The following is a 21,805-nucleotide window of genomic DNA, read 5'->3' on the forward strand; positions in this document are numbered from 1 at the left end:
AATGATACAAAAATTTCATAATACAATTCACTTCTAACTTACATGATCCACCTTTTGCACCATTTACTACAATAGCAAAGTGGCAGGCCAGCAGTTGAGTTGCAACATGTAAAAATTCCTTCTTTGGAGTGAAATTTCCCTCCAATTTTCTACTACACTGGTAGAGTTTGATCGCTCCCATAAGTCAGTCACTATTGTGTAAAGGGAAATTGGGGGAAGTAATTCAGGAGGGAGAGACTGACTTCACAGCCCAAGTTGGGCGAGTCCATTCAATGTTCGGAAAATGCACTTCACACTCCTCATCAGCCTAGCGTCCTCCCCTCTGTGCAATACAGCGCTCACCAATTATCAATGGTCTGCCCTATCTCCCAGTCAAAGACTGAGAATGGACTCAGTCAAATAAACACTGTTTTACTCTGCACTGCCATATTGGGCTGAGAGACCTCTAACAAGATTGCTAATGGAACTGCTTGGTCTCTGCCCATTGCTGCGAGCATTAGCATCGTGCGCGAAGTTCAAAAAAGGTCTTTATACTTTTTAATCACGACCTCTCAGAAGCCCCATTGAGAAACCCTGGCTTAGAGGATTTAACATTATGTACTGGCCTTGAATAACTTGAACAATTGATTCTTTGATATTTATTTTGCTGATCTTAGCATCTCATACTTTATAGATCTGAGGCCGAGACCTATGCATGATTGACTAATTACTAAATGAAGTCGGTTTAATTCAGTACAAAATTAATGTTAAATATTCAAAACAGACAAAACTAATTTTTTAAGCAGAGCTGTGCGGTTTTTCTGCAGTAAATCCAGCTGAAGGACAGAAAACAACCAGCATTAAAGTTTTGCTTTTCTAGATTTGAATTGCGTCTTGAAGGGATTTAGTTATTACAGGTAATGGTTGTGGCATGAATAGCCTGTGCTGATCATTAAATAATATAATGCCAAGGAAGAGTGGCCTATTATGCCTGTATTAGTTCTTTGAAATATTTGTTAATTGGGCTGATTCCCTACCTTTCCTATATCATTGTAAGTTTTCTCTTTTCAAATCTTACACTTTGTCTTTGTATCAGATTCCAAACACAACCCTTTCAGCTAATGCTTTCCAGAACAGAACAACATTTCTCCCTGTAATCCACTAGTTTTTTTGACAATTATTTTAAATCTGTGTTTTCTGCTGCCAACCACTTAATTTTGGTAATAGTCCCTGCTCAATCTTAAAAAATACTCTTTTATGTCTGAAATCTGTGATGCCTTTGACTAACATTAAGGTTAACAATTTCAGTTTTTGTAGTCTTCCCATACAACGGAAATACCTCAGTGCTGAAATGAACCAGGTTTTGAAATAACAAAACTTAATTTATTAATTACCTATTAACTATGCTATTGCTCTATCTCTGATTCAAATCCTTTCAAATTCTTTGTGGACTAATGTATTCAAATCCTGATAGTATTTTAAAGCTTCAGTTATGCATGTGGTAAGAAATAGAATTTTAAGCTCTTAACTGAGCCATTATTTCAGGGGCATTCCCATGCATGTTTAACCCTGTAAGTTTATTGAGCAAATGCTGCAGAAAACAGAACTTTAAGCCAATCCTGAGTACTGCCCAGTTGAAAAAAAATACAAAGTTTAGTTCTGGTGAGAGGCTCCTACTGGGAAGATGGATTGCCAGTAACAAATACAGACAGTCCTCATTTGAACATACATAGCACTAAAGGAATCATACCATAGCAAGGAACCAGCAGCATTAGGAGAGAGAAGAAATAGTTGGCAGTGTGGGAAAGGGAATGTGATGTAGGTCCAACTTCTGCGAAGACCTGCTTTCTTAAGAAAGAATTATGGAGTTCTTTGCTTTTCTTTGTCACATTGTACTGACTTTTGGTATTGTACTGCGTTACAAAGTGGAAAACTTGGTGTTGCTTTTTTAAAAATACGACCTTCGAGGAGCTTCCTTCATGAGTTGTGTGCTGTTTTTTTGCTGAATCTGGCAGTTGGCTAATGTATTGAAATGACATTAATTTCTTTATAAACATGCATCCCAAATGAAAGTTACAAAGAAAGCACTTTTTTTTAAAGGCAGGATATGTTATTCTCTACTAAAATACTATAATGCTAGCATATTAGATATAAATAGGAAATTAATTGCAGCAAGAAAAACTAAGGAACATGTGGACTGAGAATGGAGAACACCTTGCCAACATGTGCGCATTGAATAACATGGTCATCAGGGGCAGCATCTTCCTCCACAAAAGAATATACAAGATCACTTGGGTGTCACCTGACCACATAACAGAGAACCAAACAGACCACATCTGTATATCCAAGAAATTCAAGCGATCACTTCAAGATATCAGAGTGAGAAGAGGAGCAGTTGTTGCATCTGACCACACCTTTGTGAAGCTGAAACAAAGAAGAATTGGCATTAACAAGGTAGAGATTCAACATTGACCTTGTGTGTAACATGCAATCTCAAGAAATATTTAAATTGGTCCTCAACAGCAAGTTCCAAATGCTATAGGAACTGCTTGAGTAAGAGGATCTACACAACAAATGGCATAAAGTTAAGGGGAGGCTGGTCTTGAAATGTCAAGAGGTACTAGCTGGCAAAAAGAATCAACAGGAAGAATGAATCTCAGTTGAATTGATACGCAAGATTGAACTGAGGAGGCAGAAGAGAGCAGTCATGAATAACAGCAGGACTAGAGTGGGAAATGAGCAAGCACAGGAAGATAATGTAGTGGCTCACAGGACAGCGAAGAAAAGTGATAAAGCAGACAATCATAGTTACATAGATGGCCAGGCAGACAAAGCAGATCAAGCAATGAGGTGTAACAACATGAGGAAGCTGTACGACAACACCTAGAATCGGCAAGTACAGTAATCTTGAGGGCCAATCAAAGACAAGGATGGAAAAAGAAGGGCGGGAACAGAGCTGCAGCTGAACAGGTAGGCTGAAAACTTTGAAGATCTGCTGAACAGACTCACATCTCTAAACCCATCTGACATCCCTCCACCTGCCTATAAACTGTGACAAGCCTACCAGAGAGGCTGCAAAAAAAAAGTAAGGCAGCTGGTCCAGATGACATTCCTGGAGACGCTCTCAGGGCAGATCCAGACACTACAGTAGAGATGTGTCCAACAGGGGCATGGTTTATTCTATGTCAAAAGTCACTTCCGTTGTGATTGGTTAATTTAGAAACTGCAGCTGCTTTTCCCATTGGTTAACTGCCTGGGTCCAGTTTCAAATATCTTGGTGTATAGGGAGCACGTGTGGAAGGTTCTTTCTGTCTTCCTTTGTTTAAGGCAAGCAGAGCACATAACCATTGGGAAGGTATGCTCTGCACGTGCTTTTAAGTAAGTATGTTTGTTGAATGTTCAGCTTTGTAGTGTCTATAATTTGGAGAACATAAATGTTTGGTTGTATTTTTACTGCTTGTAAATCAATGATTCATATACTTATTAACACTTGCCAGACCCACAAAACTAATTCAACAATACATTTTAGTGCTCTGAGTGAGTAGGATCTGGCTTTTTGAGCAGAAATGGAGTTCTTTGAAAAGTTATGTAAAAAAGGTGACCCTCGTATGTGAGATGCAGAGCCCCAGGGTGGACAGATAATAGTGAAGGCTTTGGAAGGCTTGCTAACCTGCTGATGGGTTATGGAATGCTGGTTGATTGGTCAGACCAGTTAAATTTTGCCAAAGTTGAATTGGGACTTCACATTGTTTCCATACAAATTGTTGGGTTTTCCCAGGAGAAAAGATAGCCAGTGGGATGCTTTCTGGCTGTTTGCAGCGATTGTACGACATCAGTGTAAAACGATAGCAAGTCTTAAGAATGAATTGGAAAATCTCAATCAATGCTGTATTATTCTGAGAGAATCACTGTTGATGGCTCAGGGTAGGGCTGCAAAGTTGGAGGATGAGAATATAGAAATAGAAATTGTTTGTCAACTAATGTTAGCCAGTCATGGGAATTGGGGGCTGGGGGGGTGGGGGGTGATTGAAACATTTCTTTAGAACGGAGGCAGAATGGAATGTTCTAACCCAGCATGAATCTGTCTTCACTATTTGGACACAATTGGACATTTTTGTTACTCCATCATGCATTGTTTCTTGTCAAACTCTTAGATCTGAGGTCGACTTTAGTACTCTGGTAATAACCATTGTTTTTAAAAAGAAGTTGATTGGCAGTGGTAGGGTTGTTTTCTTAAATATCCTCAGTACTTATCAACAAGCTCCAAAACCTGGGCCTGTGCACCTCCCTCTGCCATTGGATCCTTGTCTACCTCTGTGGGAGACCACAGTCAGTGTGGATCAGAAATAACATCTCTTCCTCACTGACAACCAAAACTTGTGCACTTCAAGGATGTGTGCTCAGCCCACTGCTGTACTCCCTCTACACTCATGATTGTGTGGCTAGGCACAGCTCAAACACCATCTATAAACTTGCCGGAGACACCAGTATTGTTGACAGAATTTTGGATGGTGACGAGGAGGCATTCAGGAGGGAGATAGGTCTGCTGGTTGAGTGGTATCACAACTACAACCTTGCAGTCAACATGAGTAAGACCAGGGAATTGATTATGGACTTCAGGAAGAGGAAGTCGATGGAACACGTGCCAGTCCTCATTAAGGGAAAGGGTGAGCAGTTTCAAATCTCTGAAGATCTATCCTGGGCCCAATATACTGATGCAATTACAAAGAAGGTACAACAGTGGCTCCATTTTATTTGGAGTTTAAAAAATCTTGGTATGTCACCAAAAACATACACATTTCTACAGACGTACCGTTGAGAGGAATCTAACTGGTGGTTCAGCACCTGGTGGGTGGTGGGGGGGGGGGGGGGTGCGGTACTGCACAGGATTGGAGAAAGCTGCAAAAGTTACAAACTCAGCCAGCTCCATCTGAGCACGAGCCACCCCAGTATTGAGGACATCTTCAAAGGGCGATGCCTCTAGAAGGCTGCATCCATCATTCAGGATCCCCATCACGCAGGATAAGCCCTCTTTTCATTGCTGTTCTCAAGGAGGAGGTACAGGGGTCTGAAGATATACACACACACATTTTAGGAACAGTACTTCAGTACTGTATACTACTTTTCTTGGTCTATTTTTGTGCTACTTATTTTTATATATAAAAATGGGATATAAATTTATATATATATATTCTGAGAATCTGGTTGTAGTTTTTTTTTAAGGTTTTAACATTAATTGATTAGTCCTGTAATTAATCTGAACACTCACTGTGTCAAAGAAAACCTGTGGATCTATAATCCACAGTGATGAAATTAAGCAACGTTTACGTTTAATTTCTAGTCATCCAAGACATTCTACACATACATAAAGAACTGGAGGATGATTAGAGTGAGGGTAGGACTGATATGGGAAGAGTAAGAAAATGTGCCTGCAGTCAACGTAGGTAATGGAGGTCCTTAATGAATATTTTGCTTCAGTATTCATCAGTGAGGGAGTTTGATGAAGGTCAGGTCAAGGTAGAACAAGCTAATGTGCTGGAACCAGTTGAGGTTAAGAAAGAAGAACTTTGTGTTGGAACTTTTGAAAACATTAGGATAGATAAGTCTCTGGAGCTATTAGTGATGATTTTTGTGTCCTCACTGGCCACAGGAGTAGTAGCAGAAGACTGGAGGATGTCAAATGTTATTCCTTTGCTCAAGAAAGATAATAGTGATAACCCTGGGAATAATATACCGGTGAGTCAGCTCAAAGTTATTGCACAGATTGAATGTGTGGTTAAGAAGGGGTATGGTGTGTTTGTCTTCATTAATCAGGGGATGGAGTTCATCAGTCAGGAGAAAATGCTGCAGCTCTATAAAACTCAGGTTAGATCACACTTGGAATTTTGTGTTCAGTTCTGGTCAAAGATTTGGAAGCTTTTGAGAGAGCGCAGAGGAGATTTATCAGAATGCTGCCTGGATTAGAGAGCATGTTTTATGAGGAAAGGTTGAGCAAGTTAGGGCTTTACTCTATGGAGTGAAGGAGGATGGGAGGTGACTTGATAGAGGTGTACAGAGGCATAGATAGTTGGACACTCTGCACCTTTCCCAGGGTGGCAGTAGTTTAAGGTGTTTGGAGGAAAGTACAGTAGGCATGTTGGAGGTAGGCTTTCTACACAGATAGTAAGTCCAAGGAATGCACTGCCAGGGCTGGTGGTAGAAGCAGATATAGTAGGGACATCTAAGAGACTCTAAGATCGGCACATGGATGAAAGAAAAATGGAGGCTTATATGGGAACAAAGGGTTAGATTGATTGCAGAGTACATTAAAAGGGTTGCACAACATTGAGGGCTGATGGGCCTGCACTGTGCTGTACTGTTCCAATGTTCTATGAGCTGTGTAATTTAGCCCAGAGATCTTCTTGTAAATCATAGCATGTTAATCTGGTTGAAAATCACTACTGAGAAAAATGAACTGTGGTATTGAAGAAGGCCCCTATAGCTGAATTAACTCATCAATTGTCAGACAACATTTGTGGTATGTAAGTTACACCGGCTTTCTCTTGCGCTTTCTTGCAGTCTTGATGTCCTTGTCTTTAGCTCTTAGTACTAGTTGTGACATATCCTAAGTGAAGACTCCCAATTGCACAAAGAAATTGCACCTTTTTTTACCATTCAAGGCCCTTTATTCAGACTAACATGTTTTTCACTATCATCTACTCTCAAGGTTGCAGACTGGAATTCACAATAAGTTCTTAAAACATTCCTGTGGACTGGTTTCCTTGTAGTTCCTCATCCCTACATTCCAGACCAACACCATTTTGTCTTACAAACTTCCATTTTGGTCACACATTTTAGCAAATACAAAGAAGGAATATAATATAACTTTTTCTTTACACCAGACCAGTGAAATGAGATTGAATAATTTTATTGCAGATGAAATAAATACTTGAGATGCTGAAATCTGGAACTGATGCACCATCAATAACTCTGAGACATGGGTTAAGGTAGGCTTTTATTGGCTGGAAGAAAGTACAAGCAGCAAGTGACCATCACACAACATCCTGGAGACTGAGGAAGGGAAGGGTCTGTGGCTCCAATCACCTTTATACAGGGGTCTGTGGGAGGAGCCACAGGAGCAGTCAGCGGGGGGGGTGGTGTCCAGGCAGGTATATGGAGTTCACCACAGAAACAAAAACAGTAAATGCTAGGAATAGTCAGCCAATGTGGAGAGAGAAACAGAATTACTATTCCAGGTTAATGACTATTTTCCCTCATCATGTTTCACCATGTGATAAAGGGCTATTGATATAGAACAATGACTGCTCCTCTTGCCGTAGAAACAATCTAAACTATTAATGTTTCTTGCATTCTCTTTTAGTTATGAACTGTTTCTTGTCTCTTACTTGGAAGATCTAAACAACAAAGACAGTTAAAAGCAAAGGATAAACAATTCTGCATATTTTCTGTAACATGATTTTTATTATATTGGAACTATTTCTATTGTAATTATCAACAGTTTGATCAGTTATCCTTGTGTTCTGTTTGTAGGCCAAATTTGGAAAATGCAATATTCCAAAGCCTGGATTCTTTGACTTTGAAGGCAGACAGAAATGGTAAATACATAAAACTGAAACATTTTTTAATAGATCTGTTTTAAAAACAGCAAAAGTATTTTTCAGAGAATAGAAGGATAAAGTAAACTGAATATAGTAGGAAAGAATTCATTCTGAGATTTGATGAAGCCTTGAAATGAAAACAAAACCATCTATTATTTACTGCTCGTTATGTCACTGATGTTTAGGGCAGCAACGACGGTCCTCCATCTCTGACGGTAGAAGGATTCTTTGTTGCTGTTTCTGTAACAATTGTTTTTTGACCAGTCAGGGTAGTTAGCCCTAAGCTGAATCCCCGAATCTGGAGGATCAGTGGATGTCTCTTATTCTGGCCTCTACCCTGTGACCTGTTCGGCATGGGTGACCCTAACAAGAGCCAAAGCACAAAGCCCTGACTCCAGCCAACATAGCTCTCCGGGTCATTAAGGCACATAAGCTTCCAAACCCAACAACAAGGTTGTGGCCCTCTTAGAGAAAATCATCTCAATGCTTGGCAATTGTCTTTCATTTTGTCAATATATTAGGTTGAGTTTTTAAAATTGTTCTATATGTTAAAAGATAACTTTTTTTTACTGCTCAAATTTGAGCACTTCTCTTTAAGTAGTATTAGCATATGCTTCCTATAGAAATTTGAATAGAGGCAATATTAGAAACCTGTCTACTTTGCTTCTGGGGACTGAATTTGGTAATCGGTAATACCTCTACAGTCAAGTAGTTTGAATAGACTCACTGATGAGGCTTGTTTGTCCAGGATGTTGCTGTTGAATTATGGGAGGGGAGATGGTATCAGAACTGTCCCATCAGATATGAGGAGGCAATGTAGTGTGGGAACTAAAGTTTCTGACCAGAAGGATATCTGATGAGACAACCTGAACCGAAACACTTTGTTTTCTTTTAAGTTTCTCCAATTTAATTAGCTTTTTATTCACTGACAGGGAAGCATGGAAGGAGTTGGGTGATATGACTGCACAACAGGCTATGGAGGAATATGTTGCAGCTGTAAAGGAATTAGACCCAGAATGGCAGACTAAGGTAATGTTACATGGAGAAAAGCAAGATTAAATACAGTGGATTTTGTTAATTGGGGCACATTGGCACCAGTACATTTTGGCGCAATTAAAAAGATGAATTACTATTTAAATGAGTAATAAATTATGAATTTAAATGAAATACACAACAAATTAGAGCTGCCAATACCTTTACTGTACTATAAAGCTGTGTATTAGTTCGTAATAGTTATCGATGGTGGAATTCCTCTGCCATGTTTTTATTGACTGTATATGAACAAAATCAGTGCAGAAACCTGGGTCAGATAATGGACTACCTTCATAAAATGCTTTTGACGATTGTATCCTCCAAATCTTCATTTTCATTGTAGCATTCAAATTGATTGTCAATACCTTCAAATTCTTTGTAATTCTTAATATGTTAAAATATTGAAATTGATTCATTTTAACTCCTGGCCACTTTTGGCATCTCCAAGTCTGAATGCTTAAAGCCATGGTGAGCAAAACAGTTCTGAGTTGCCGTACAGCTTATTTCTCTGCAGCTGTCAGTGACAAAAATCACTGCTTTTTGAACACAAACATATGCAACTGACACTATTTCAAAACTGATTGTTCTAAACACAGTGCAGTGTCTTAACAACCATGCAAGTATACACAACTGACACCAGTTAGAAACTGTTTCGCAACAGTCTTCTGTCCCAATTAAGTGACATGGTGTCCCAAATAAACAAAGGGAATACCAGCAATTTTCTGGATTTTTTTTTGTGTAACAGTTGTCCCAAAAAAAAAGGCTCTCCAGATTAACCAATGATCCAGTTAAGCAGAATCCCTTGAATCTTCAAGTTGATGGTTCGGAGGAAACTCCATATTCTTATCATTCATTGCCTTTCTTCATATTGATTTCCCTTTTCTTTGTGATCACTCTACTTTTTAATGCGCATAACCTGATTCCACCCTTCCCTTTGATGCCTCTCAACCTCTCAAACACCATCATGACTGAATACAAAAATATGAAAAAGTACATTGATTAGTATGTGAACATTGGATACATTTAAAATAACTAGTAAATTCAGTTGCCTGCAGCTAGTTAAAAGCATCTAATAACATTAACCAGTGTGTTGTGCTGTAGCATACTGATTAGAGATAGAACAGTAAGCTGATAAAATGAAGGGGTGCAGTGGTTATCACAATTCATTTGTGAGATTTTAGAGCAGGGGTTCCCAACCTGGGAGCCACAAACACCTTGGTTACTGTTAGGGGTCCATGGCATAAAAACAGTTGACAAACGCTGCTTTAGAGGATACATACAGAGTCCTTGGAATTGCACCTCAGCAGTGGTTCCCAGAATTCTCTTACCATGGAAGCAAGTAAGATAGAATTTAATTGTTTTTAATAGAATGTAGAGCGGTACATCACAGGAGTAAGCCCTTCAGCCTACAATGCTGTGCCAGACTCTTTCATCTAGTAATTAAACACCTAATTAGATGAATTCCTGCTGCTTTCAGTCCTTATGCCTCCTTTACCACCCCTGGAAGTGTATTCCAGACACCCACCACTCTCTGTGTAAAAGAAAAACTTGTCCCTCACATCTCTTTTGAACTTCTCTCCTCTCTGCCTGAATCCATGCCCTCGTATTAGACATCTTGACCTTGACATTTTGAGCTGTCTATTCTGTCAGTGCTTACTCATAATTCTACAAACTTTTATCAGATCTCCATTCAGCCTCACCGATACTAATTTACTTGGTAGCTCTTAATAATTAATATTACTTAGTGGGTGTACCTATATCTTTTAGGGGGAAAGGTCTATTTGAATACTCAAATGGAGGAGAAATTAAGAGTGATCTGTGAAGACTGCCTGGCCTGCTGAGTTCCTCCAGTGTGTTGCTTGGATTTCCAGCATCTGCAGATTTTCTCATGGTAGTGAAGACTGCCTATTGTCTTTTATTTGGTCAAGGAATCTATAGGCCAGTTGTGCTCAGAATAGTCCTTCCTCTCAGACTGAACAAATTCTCCAGGCAAATAGCTTTGAAGCAACTATAGGTATGCAGTCTAGAGTATTCTGAAGCAGCAATTTATTTGAAATGTAACTGTAGTGAAATTATTTTAGATACATCAGAGGATCACTAAATGGGATAATAATTGACCAACTCTGTTTACTAATTGTTACAAAGGAGTCAGGCCACAACAGAAGTTATTTATTAAATTAATGATAAGGTAAAGGGAAAAAGGGTGATGTGTGGTGTGGTAATACTGGCTGTAGAATGGCAGGGAGAAAGAGAGTGGGAATGACTATGTTTTTAAACATTCCCCAGCTGGTGCCAGCAATGGAAGTGTAATTGCAGGTGTCCCAGGGAACTGCAGTACAGGGTAAAGAGGAAACACAGACCAAGAAATGTACAGGACATAACACACCCACCCTTAAAAAAGCTCCTCTGGGGCAACCTAAAGCTACCCCGATAATGCATACAGTATGATCAATAAAGAATATAGGATGTAAGCAGACTCCAGGTACACTTACAACTTCCAAAGGGCATCTGCTAGCACATTGTCCCTTCCACAGACATGGCAAAGTTTCAGGTCATACCCCTCCAGGAATAAATCATTGCATAAAATGCTGATTAGAATTCCTTATGCTGCAGAGAAAGACCAGAGGGTTATGATTTGTTACAGCTTTGACTTTCAGAAAGTAACCCAAAGGAGTCAGGCCATAACAGGAATTACAAACAAAAGATATTTATTAAATTAATGTTAAGGTAAAGGGGGTAAAAAAGCGATGTTTGGTGTGTTAGTGCTGGCTGCAGAATGGGTAGGAGAGAGAGAGAGTGGAATTGGGAATGGCCTTGTTTTTAAGCAGTCGTCAGTAGGTGCTGACAATGGAAGGGTAATTGCAGATGTTCAAGGGAACTGCAATTCAGGTTAAAGAGAAAACACAGGCTAGGAAATGTACAGGACATAAACTAATCTACTAGCAACTTTGAAGCAAACCCAATTTGTTTAGTGATATATGGTAAAGTTCTTGTGTAAAGGAAAATAATTCTTACTTTGCGTAGTGCATTTTGGAGTCCAGGATGATTCCCAATGTGCTTGACACAATACAGGAAATCTTTGGCTTGCTTGATTGTGGATATACATTTTAAAGTGTGTTTACCATTTCATATTTTGTATTTCTTTACAACATGGAGGATGACTATTTGGCCTGCTGAATATTTGCTGGCTCTCAAGGCAATCCATCACCCCCTTTTTTTTCCATGTATCCTTTTCTTTCATATAGGCTTATTAGTCCCCTCTAGATTGTTTTATCAGCCGCCTTTTTACAACAGGCAGTTAACCTAGCAGCTAGCATCTCTTTGGGATATATAGGAAACTGGAACACCCAGAGGAAGTGCATGCTGATAGCTAGGAGAACATACAAACTTCATACAGATTGTAGTGGAGCTCAGAATTGAACTTCATTATGCTGGAGCTGTGAAACAGTACTGGCACTGTGACACCATTAGTAACTATTTGTTGAGATTTGAAAAGTACTGATGCAGTAAGTCTTCAGAATGCTGTTTGATAATCTCAGGTTATGTTTTCAATAGTTTACAAATGATCAATTCAATTGGGCAAGTGTAGTGCATTTCTAATTTTATTATCCCTTTCTGAAAGTATTTGGACTTTCCTTGTGAAATGAATTATTTTATTTTCCAGTTATTTGTCTTCAAAGATATTGAAGATGAACTGTGAAAAGAATAAACATCTATGCTTAATATCTTATGTAGCGCCCATTATGACAAGATAAAAGCCCATGGCATTTTGGTAAACATTATCAAATACCATTTGATATCCTGAAAGATGTGAATAGTTTGTTTGCTTCTGTGGAGAACATACAGTTGTACAATGTTTTAGCTAATTCTTTCTTAAGAGTGCTGGCATATCCTATAATGTGGAATGATGACTAGCTTTTCATGTACGTTCCAATTATTTTCACGTTTCAGTTACATCAGTTTCTCTACACTGTCAGGTAATGTATTTCATAACAGCCTACCATGTGAAGGATTTATTCTCATCTCTCCTTTAGTTCCTTTGGAATTATTTTGAATCTCTGAATTCTAAGAAGCATCCTATCTGGATGAATAACAGTTTGGTGTGACAACTATTCTGCACATTACTAAAAGAATCTGCATAGTTGTGGACACAGCTCAGCATATCATGGAAACCAACCTCCCCTCTATGGATACATCAATAGTTCTTGCTGCCTCAGTAAAGCAGCCATCATAATCAAAGACACCATTGTAACCTGGACATCCTCTCCATTCTTCCATTGATCAGAAGATCCAAAAGCCCGAGAGCATGTATGTACCAGGCTCAAGTACAGCTTCCACCCTGCTTTTATAAGTTTGACAAGATGGACTTTTGATGTCACAATCCACTTCATTATGCTGTTAAGCCTTATTGTTTACCTGCACTGTACTTTCTCTGTACTGTTACACACTATTCAAAGTTCATAAATTTAGTACCAAGGTAAATGTATGTCACCATACACAGTCTTGAGATTAATTTCCTTGTGGACCTATTCAATAAATCCATAGAATGATAACATAACATAATCAATGGAAGTTCAACAAAGTTTTAGATGTCATGTCAAATCTTCGCAAACTCCTAAGTAGAGGCACTTCCATGCTTTCTTCGTAATTGCACTTTCTTAATTATTCTGCATTGTTCTACCTCAATACACTGTGTAATGATCTGATTTTTATGAAAGACAAGCTTTTCTGCAATTCTAAGAACATGTGACATTAATAAACCAATTCCGATTTCTGAGGGTTAAATATAGTGGAAGTTATAGCATTTTGATACACTACTAGTTTATTGACTACTGCATGGTAGTCACAATTAGATAATCGTATGTTTTGTATAGTCCCACGCTCATTTTGTTAATGAATGCATGCTGTTGTGTTAGTTTTGGTATATTCATTTGACTAAATGAGGCAAGTTACAAACAACAATGAAAGAAGTGCTCAATATCATCGGCATTAAAATGCTACTGTTTCTTGCTTTTTTTTTGCATTGGATCCATTTAGTTATTGCATAAATTGTGATTATTATTGTCATTGGAATGATGAATTGTTGAATGATGGAAGAAAAGCTTTTTTTTATTGCTTTCAGGAGTATTCTGAGTTTACTTTAAACAACTAACCTCACTATGTGCTTTTTTTTAAATTTAAGATTTATCCATTAAGAATCAGTAATGATAAATAAGTTTGGTTTACTTTTCCAGTAGAGCAAAGTAATGTTTGAGTGTTGAACTGTTCTTTTAACAGATGAGCTTTTACATCTCAGTAAACCACTACTTCCTAATGTAGTTAAGTTTTGCTGCATCCCCATGCCAAATCTACAGATGTTTTAGCTAAATAGTCAATGGCAAAATATGTATTATAGTTAAATATACAATGGTAGCAGGTAACCCAAATTGATTTTTGCTGTAAGTGGAATTCAGAATTTTATATTCCATCATTCTAGCTGACACGAATAATCTTACCACAGAGACTTCATCTTTCACTTAGTCAGGTTAGTACTTCACTAGATTGTACATGTGGCTAATCGTCTCCTCCATGAGGTGTCACTGTTGTATCACATTAGTGAAATTAATGTGGTGTGGGTTCTTCTTGTCCCACTTCTCTCCATTTTCTTTTCAGTTGATCCTAATGCATATGACAGTGCAGGAAAGCTTTGGAATCATTTTTGCTGTAAGCATCTCAAATGTAGTAAAATTATGATAATCTTAGGACTTTGTTGGTGCTGAATAGTAGATTTTCATGGTTGGTCGTTGTTACTTTTTTTAGTGGAAGTGGGATATTGAACCCTGTGGTCCTAGATCATTCTAAAATGATTTTGGATTTTCCTAGGAGACACAAGAGACTGCAGATGTTGGATTCTGGATCACAAAAGCAAATTGCTGGAAGAACTCAGCAGATCCAGTAGCATCTGTGGAGGCAAAGGGATGGTCTTCAACTGAAACATCGACCATCTTTTTACCTCTACCAATGTTGCATGCATGACCCACTGAGTTCTTCCAACAAGCAGTTTATATTTTGCACCTGAAATGCTAAGAGATGATATGTTGCAAGAAGAAAGAAAATAACATCAGCATAGTGAAGCTGGTAGTTCAGTACTTTGGCTGATTTTGAAACAAAAATATAAAGCTTAAAAATGAAAGACTAGTAGGTGGGCATTGTATTTGAATTGTAGTTTTGATTCCAATCTGAAATGTTGGGATGAAATCTCTGCCTCAAATATTAGGCAAGCATGCTTAGTTTGCTTTTATTTTTGGTGGATATATCCAGCATGGAACAATGATTCCAAATATACTTTGCATATTCATGCCAGCTCAGTCCACTAAATAAGTACTCAGCCAGAACAATAAGGCAGTCCTTAACTGAGCAACAACAGCCTCACACTCAACATCAGCAAGACCAAGGAAACGATTGTGGACTTCAAGAAGGGAAAGCCAGGAGAACACATGTTAGTCCTCTTTGAGAGGTCCGTGGTGGAAAGGGGAGCACCTTCAAGTTCCTGAGTACCTCAGTAGATCTATCTTGGGCCTAATACTTCACGCAGTCACAAAGAAGGCATATCAGTGGCTCCTTTTCATTAGGAGTTTGAGGAGATTGAATATGTCAACAAAGGCTCCTACAAGTTCCTGTAGATGAATGGTAGAGAATAATCTGATTGCATCATAGGCTGGTATCCAATGCACAGGATCACAAGAGTTGCAGATGGTTATAAACTTCGCCAGTTCCATCATGGGCACAATTTTCCCCACAATTGAGGACATCATCAAGAGGTGGTACCTCTAGAAGCAAGCATCCATCACAAAGGACTCACAAAATCTGGAGCAGCAAGTTTTCTCCTTTACCATCAGGGAGTAGGTACAGGAGCCTAAAGGGACACATTCAATGATTTTGGAACAGTTTCTACCCCTCCACCATCAGATTTCTGAACTGTCCATGAACCAATGAACACTTTTTTCTCACTATTCATTTATTTTTGTAATTTATAGATTTTTATGTCTTTGTGCTGCTGCTGGAAAATAACAAATTTCATGTCCTTCCAACCTTCCCCTCTCCGAGGTGGGGTGTTCTGTCTTAAGCTACAGTCTTACCTTTGTCCCCATTCTCCTGCACCTTGGTAAGTTCTGAGCTTTTCTTCTGTTGCCTCTGTCTCCAAGCCCACTTCTTTGGTAAGAATTCCCCACCCTAAACTAATGACCCCTTTCTCCATCTCCAACCCTCCTTCTCCTCCTCTTGGACACCCACCCTGGTACTCTGCCTGCTCTGGATCTTTTCATTTCTAATTGCTGACGAGACATCAATCGGCTCAACTTTAGTACTCCTCAAAGCTTACCCCTTCTGAATGCACTGCCCTCTACCCTCACTGCACCAATTGCAATCTTACCATCAAACCCGGTGTGTTGTATTGTGTTAAACTGACCTTTACCTTGCTGAGGCCAGGTGACAATTCTCAGACACCTCTTACTTACCCCTTGAAAAGGACCCCACTCTGGATCATCAGAAAATGGTCTCCAACACCATCACTAATTTCATCAACCCTGGATATCTCCCATCCATTGCTGCCAAACTCATGGTTCCCTAACCCCGCACCTACCTACCACCCAAGATCCACAAACATGAATTTCTGGTATGCCCATTATTTCTTCCTGCACTTGCCCCACTGAACTCATGTTTGCATACCTCAACTTGATTCTACCACGCCCTGCTTGGTTCACTCCCATGCCACCTACATCACAATACTTCACTTGCGACTCCTCAACAACTTTCAATTCCCAGGCCCTGACCGCCTCATTTTCACCATGGATACCCTGTCCCTACATCCTTCCATCCCCCATCAAATAGGCCCTAAAGCTCTCTGCTTCTTTTTTGACAAAACACCCAACCAGATCGATCCCATCACCACCCTTTTCTGTCTAGCAGAACACCCTCACCCTCAACAATTTCTCCTTTGGCTTCTCTAACTTTCTCCAAACTTAAAGGGTGGCCATGGACACCTGTGTAGGTTTTGGCTATGCCTGCCTTTCTATTGGCTACATAGAACAGTCTATGTTCCAAGCCTTTCCTGGTAATGCTCCCCAACTCCTACTGGGCTTCATTGACACATTGGTGCTGCTTCATACACCCATGCTGAGCTTGTAATTTCATAAACTTTGCCTCCAACTTTCACCCTGCCCTTAAATTCACTTGATCTGTTTCTGGCACCTTGCTCCCCTTTCATGATCTTTCTGTCTCCATCTTTGGAGATAAACTGTCTTCCAATATCCTTTATAAACCTACCGGTGATCAGTGACTATACCTCTTTCTACCCTGTGTCATGTAAAAATGTTATTCCCTTTTCTCAATTCCTCCTCCTCTGCTGCATCTGGTCCCAGGAAGAGAATTTCTTTGCCAGGACGTCACAGATGTCCTCCTTCTTCAAAGAATGGGATTTATTCAATCAGTGAAAATGACTATACTTCCCAGATTTCTTTATTTGTTCCAGTGCTTGCCAGTTTTCTAAGTTATTTTTCAAATCAGTCGACCAAGCTATAACCTCTTTATTTGGGAAAATAAGGTCCCAAGGGTTAATAAACACACTCTCCAAAGAGGTTGTGATGAAGGCGGAATAGGTTTCACCTTTATTCATTATCACTAGGCACCAAACATTCAAAAGGTATTATTTTGGCTCCACCGGCCAGATATAAACTGGTGCCTGCTTGAGACACAGTCTTGCCACTCCTTGTCTCTCCCAGCTTTAGTGTCTTCTTCCATGCCATTGAAATCCTCTCAATTCACATCTAACCCGGTCATGCTGTCCACCCTCAAAATTTTTAATCAATTTCGCTGCCACTATAAGTTCACATCAGCTTCAGTTTTGGGTCCCATTCATAGAAACCATCTATTTCTTCCCTCCACACTCAATTCAGTTTTTAGACAATGGGGTTTGAACGGTCTTATGTGCATTAAGGATTTGTATACTGATAACATATTTGTTAGTTTTGGTAACCTGTGCAGTAAATATGGCTTTCCACATAATCATTTTTTAAAATATCTGCAGATTCACCACTTTGTCAAAGAAAAATTTCCCTCTTTTCCTGATCTACCACATGCTATGTTGTGGGAAAAACTCACTCTTAGCTTTAATAATAAAAGGCTGATCTCTGTACTATACTCTCAACTGATGTCTTTGGGAGTTCAAGATCTAAACAAAACTAAGATTAGGTGGGAGGTATGGATCTGGCTGAGGAATATTGGGCAAAAGCATTGAATAGGGTTCATTCCTTGTCATCAGGTGCTAGTCGAGGACTCATACAATTTAAAGTTTTACACAGAGTGTATTTAAGTAAAGCCAGGCTTGCTGACATATATCCCGGGACAGACACTGGCTGTGACAGGTGTTCCTTCTCTCCGGTTGACAGTGCATGCATTTTGGTGTTGCCCTCTGCTTGATGGCTATTGGGCACTGGCTTTTAAAATTATTAGTGAGGTTTTGGGGGTGACACTGAGACCTTGCCCGCTTATAGCTGTATTTGGTGTGGCGGATGATGCTTTCGGTTTAAATGCAAACCAGTCGGATATCGTTGCATTTACATCGCTTTTGGCCCGTAGGAGAGTCTTGCTGGTCTGAAAATCTGCCACTCCCCCATCTGCTGCTGTTTGGTTAGAGGACGTAATGTTTTTTCTGAAATTAGAAAAGATTAAATTCACTTTGAGGGGGTCTGTGAAAAAGTTCTATTCGAAATGGGGACCTTTCTTGTCATATTTTGGAAGTCAAGGAATTACCTACTAGTTGAGGGCATTTGATTGTACTTGGGAAGTTGCCTCCCTTTTAACACGCATATGGTTTACCTCACAGGGTGGTTGATGAATTGTAATATGAGTGTATTTTAGATCATCTGACATGTTGTGGATGTGTGTGGGCCTTCGTATTGAAGTAGTGTGGGGATATGGCTGTGAAATGTCTGCACTTGTATTTGTGAATTGTTGTATTGTAAATACATTAGCTGCCATGGTATGTTCGGGGAGGGCGGGTGAGGGGAGGTTTGTTTAGGGGTAAGATATAAAAGCAAAATGGAGGAAAATGTAATCCATTATGTATTCTGTATCGTGTCATTCCTTCAATAAAAATATATTTTAAAAAAAAGAAAGGTGAGCTGCCCTCACCTTTATCTTCTCTATTTCCTGGACGTCTGCTTTCACCGCATCTTCCCACTGCCTTAAGAGGGATAGAGTTTCTCTGCTTGCCTGCCACCACATGAACGTCCATAACCAACACATCATTCTCTGCAACCTCTGCCATCTTCAATGGGGATATATATGACCAAACACATCTTTACCTTCCCCCACCCCAGCCTCCTGCTTCCGCAGGGATTGCTCCCTCTGTGATTTCCTTGTCCACTTGTGGCACATATCCCTGCAAGTGACAGAAATGCTATTCCTGCCCATTTCACCTCCATTCAGGGCCCCAAGTAGTTCTTCCAAGTGAGTAAGACTTCAGCTGTGAATCTGTTGATGTTGTCTATTGTATCCAGTGCTCCTGATGCAGCCTCCTGTAGATTGGTAAGACCACACGTAAATTCGGGGGACTGTTTTGTCGAGCACCTCAATTCCATCTGCCAAAAGTGGATTTTCCTGGTGGCCATCTCATCCCCATTCCCATTCCAACACGTTGGTCCATGGCCTCCTCTTGTGCCATGATGAGACCAACTCCAGGGTGGAGGAGCAACACCTCATATTCCATCTAGGTAGCCTCCACCCTGATGGTATGAACATCGATTGCTCTTTCCTCCCTCTTCCCTTTTTTTCTATTCCCCACTCTGGCCTGTTACCTCTTCTCCATACCTGTCTAATACATCCCCCAGTGTCCCTCCTTCTTCTCTTTGTCCCTTGGTCCACTCTCCTCTCTTATCAGATTCCCTCTCTAATTCTTTACCCTTTTCCACCCACCTGGCTTCACCTATCACCTTCTAGCTGTCCTCCTTCCCCTCCCTCCACCTTTTTATTTGAAGCCTTCCTCCCTCCTTTCCAGTCCTGATGAAGGGTCTCAGTCTGAAATGTCAACTGTTTATTCATTTCCATAGATGCTGCCTGACCTGCTGAGTTCCTCTAGCATTTTATGTGTGTCATGTCATAAGTAAGTGATAATAAATCTGATTCTGATTCAAGTACATCATAGCATCCGGGATTGAGCTGATTCAGTTGAACAGACAAACAATGATTGGAGGTGTAGAAATGAAAAGGGATGGAAAGTTATTTCACAGGAAGTTAAAAGTTACAAAAATTGCTCAATATATTTCTTGTTCACAAGTGCATATAACAACCCTGCTTTGTAAACTGCTTCTCCTACATTATGCAGCACTCTCTCCTTCAAATGTTATCTTTCTGATGAGGCATTAAGTTGTGATTTTGGCTAATCCTTCAGCTGGATGGAAGAAAATCAAATGTATTGATTTTGAAGAGCAGATGTTGTTATTGCAGAAATCAAAACTGTTTTAAAAAAAACGTTGGGTCAGATCAGCTGTGCTAATACCATCACTAAAGCTGAGACTTTCACAGGTATCCTTGCAGGTCTCGTCTTTCAGTGTTGGCATTGCCCCAAGGCCATAGTAACACTTGCTGCCTCTGCAGACTGTGGCTATGTCCACACTACACTGGATAAATCCGTAACTGAAGTTTTTTCTCTTCATTTTTACCCTCCGACTACACTAAAGCGGCGTTTTTGTCCCCCGAAACCGGAGATTTTCAGAAACACTCTCCAGGGTGTGTAAATTTGAAAACACCACTTGGCCAGAGCAGCGTGGATGGGGTAACCGGAGAAATCTAAAAATGCTGTCATGACGTGCCGGAGCAGATGCTAGTGGCAGTGCGCCATTTCATTGTTTTCTTGAATGCAATCTAACAATTTCAGAACAGACGGCAATGAGACTGAAGCCAGAAGAGTTAGAAATGTACTTACCAAATACTTTGACTCATAACTTACTGAATAAATAAGTATACTCACTTTGCCCTATTTTCTGTGTTATGAAACTCCCGTAACTGGATCACTTACCAGCAAAGATAGAGAGGTCCGTTGAAGTCTGATGGTACTATTTTTAAAAGACTTTATTTATAAAGGGGCACAGAAATAAGATTAATACCGACATTCAGATAATATACGTCGTCAATACTCAATCTAAAAACGCGGGTATAATAATAATCATCAATTAATCAATAGCACTATCGTTTGTCTAGGGCAGGGGTCGGCAACGTTTATCACTGAAAGAGCCAATATGGACCCATTTCCCACTGAAAAGAAAACACTGGGAGCCACAAAACCCGTTTGACATTTAAAATGAAATAACACTGCATACAACGGTTTTTTTGCCTTTATGCTATGTATAAACAAACTATAATGTGTTGCATTTATGAAATTGATGAACTCCTGCAGAGAAAACGAAATTACATTTCTGCATGCAACAAAAACATTTTGAACTCCGAAAAAAAGACGTTGGGTTGAAGGTTACTCCATAGTTAGCCTATCTTGGATCGAAGAATTAAAAGAAAGCACGCACTGGCGGGTGTCAGGAATTGGCAGTGGTGATGTATATTAATAGTGATAAACACGTTGTAGCGGTGTAGCGCTACATGCAGCACTAAAATAAAGACACTGCAGTCAAAGGTAACTTTATTCGAACTAAACAGCCTTGCTTTAAAGCCTCCCTCAACCAGTCCCCGTGGGCGCGGATACTCCAAAAGACACGTACTCACAAACCCCCATAGGCTATCTCCCTTAGCCGGAACGGTGGCTAATTGTGAGCCGGTTCGGATGTGCCAGGAAATGGGGTCTCCACAACGTTTTTAGATTGTACAAGATCACCATAATCTTCAAATTTCGAATTACATTTCAAAAACTAACAAACCACGGGGAGCCGCAGCACAGAGTTGAAAGAGCCGCATGTGGCTCCGGAGCCGGAGGTTGCCGACCCCTGGTCTAGGGGATATTGTATTGTCCAATGGAAAGATAAAAGTCACTGTCCTTTCAAGCTGCAGCTCTTTGGGTTTAAGAGAGAGACGGTTTGAAACTTGCCCAGGTCTTTTATGAGGCCAATCTGTTGAGTCGGGGGCAGTTGGTTCCCCGTTGTTAGTTCCAAGTCGTTTTCCGTGGTACCAGCCACCAGCCCCAGGCAAGGGAACCGAACGCACGTGGCTTC

At 40.0% G+C, this 21,805-nt stretch overlaps 1 protein-coding gene across 6 annotated transcripts in view; it reads left to right on the forward strand.

Moving 5' to 3' along the window:
• Window positions 1–21,805, forward strand: part of acbd6 (acyl-CoA binding domain containing 6) — a 233,735-nt gene that overhangs the window by 4,626 nt on the left and 207,304 nt on the right. For 5 of the 6 annotated variants that reach the window (XR_009514820.1, XM_059984840.1, XM_059984842.1 and 2 more), the window contains exons 2-3: window positions 7,510–7,574; window positions 8,510–8,606. The exons of the other annotated variant lie outside the window; for it this stretch is intronic. Coding sequence is in view for 4 of the 5 variants with exons in the window: in XM_059984840.1 (XP_059840823.1) it covers window positions 7,510–7,574; window positions 8,510–8,606 (162 nt within the window). In the remaining variant the exon portion in view is untranslated. The remainder of the gene's footprint in view (window positions 1–7,509; window positions 7,575–8,509; window positions 8,607–21,805) is intronic. 6 annotated transcript variants of the gene reach the window in all.

This window comes from Hypanus sabinus, chromosome 11, assembly GCF_030144855.1.
Source record: "Hypanus sabinus isolate sHypSab1 chromosome 11, sHypSab1.hap1, whole genome shotgun sequence".
NCBI lineage: Eukaryota > Metazoa > Chordata > Chondrichthyes > Myliobatiformes > Dasyatidae > Hypanus > Hypanus sabinus.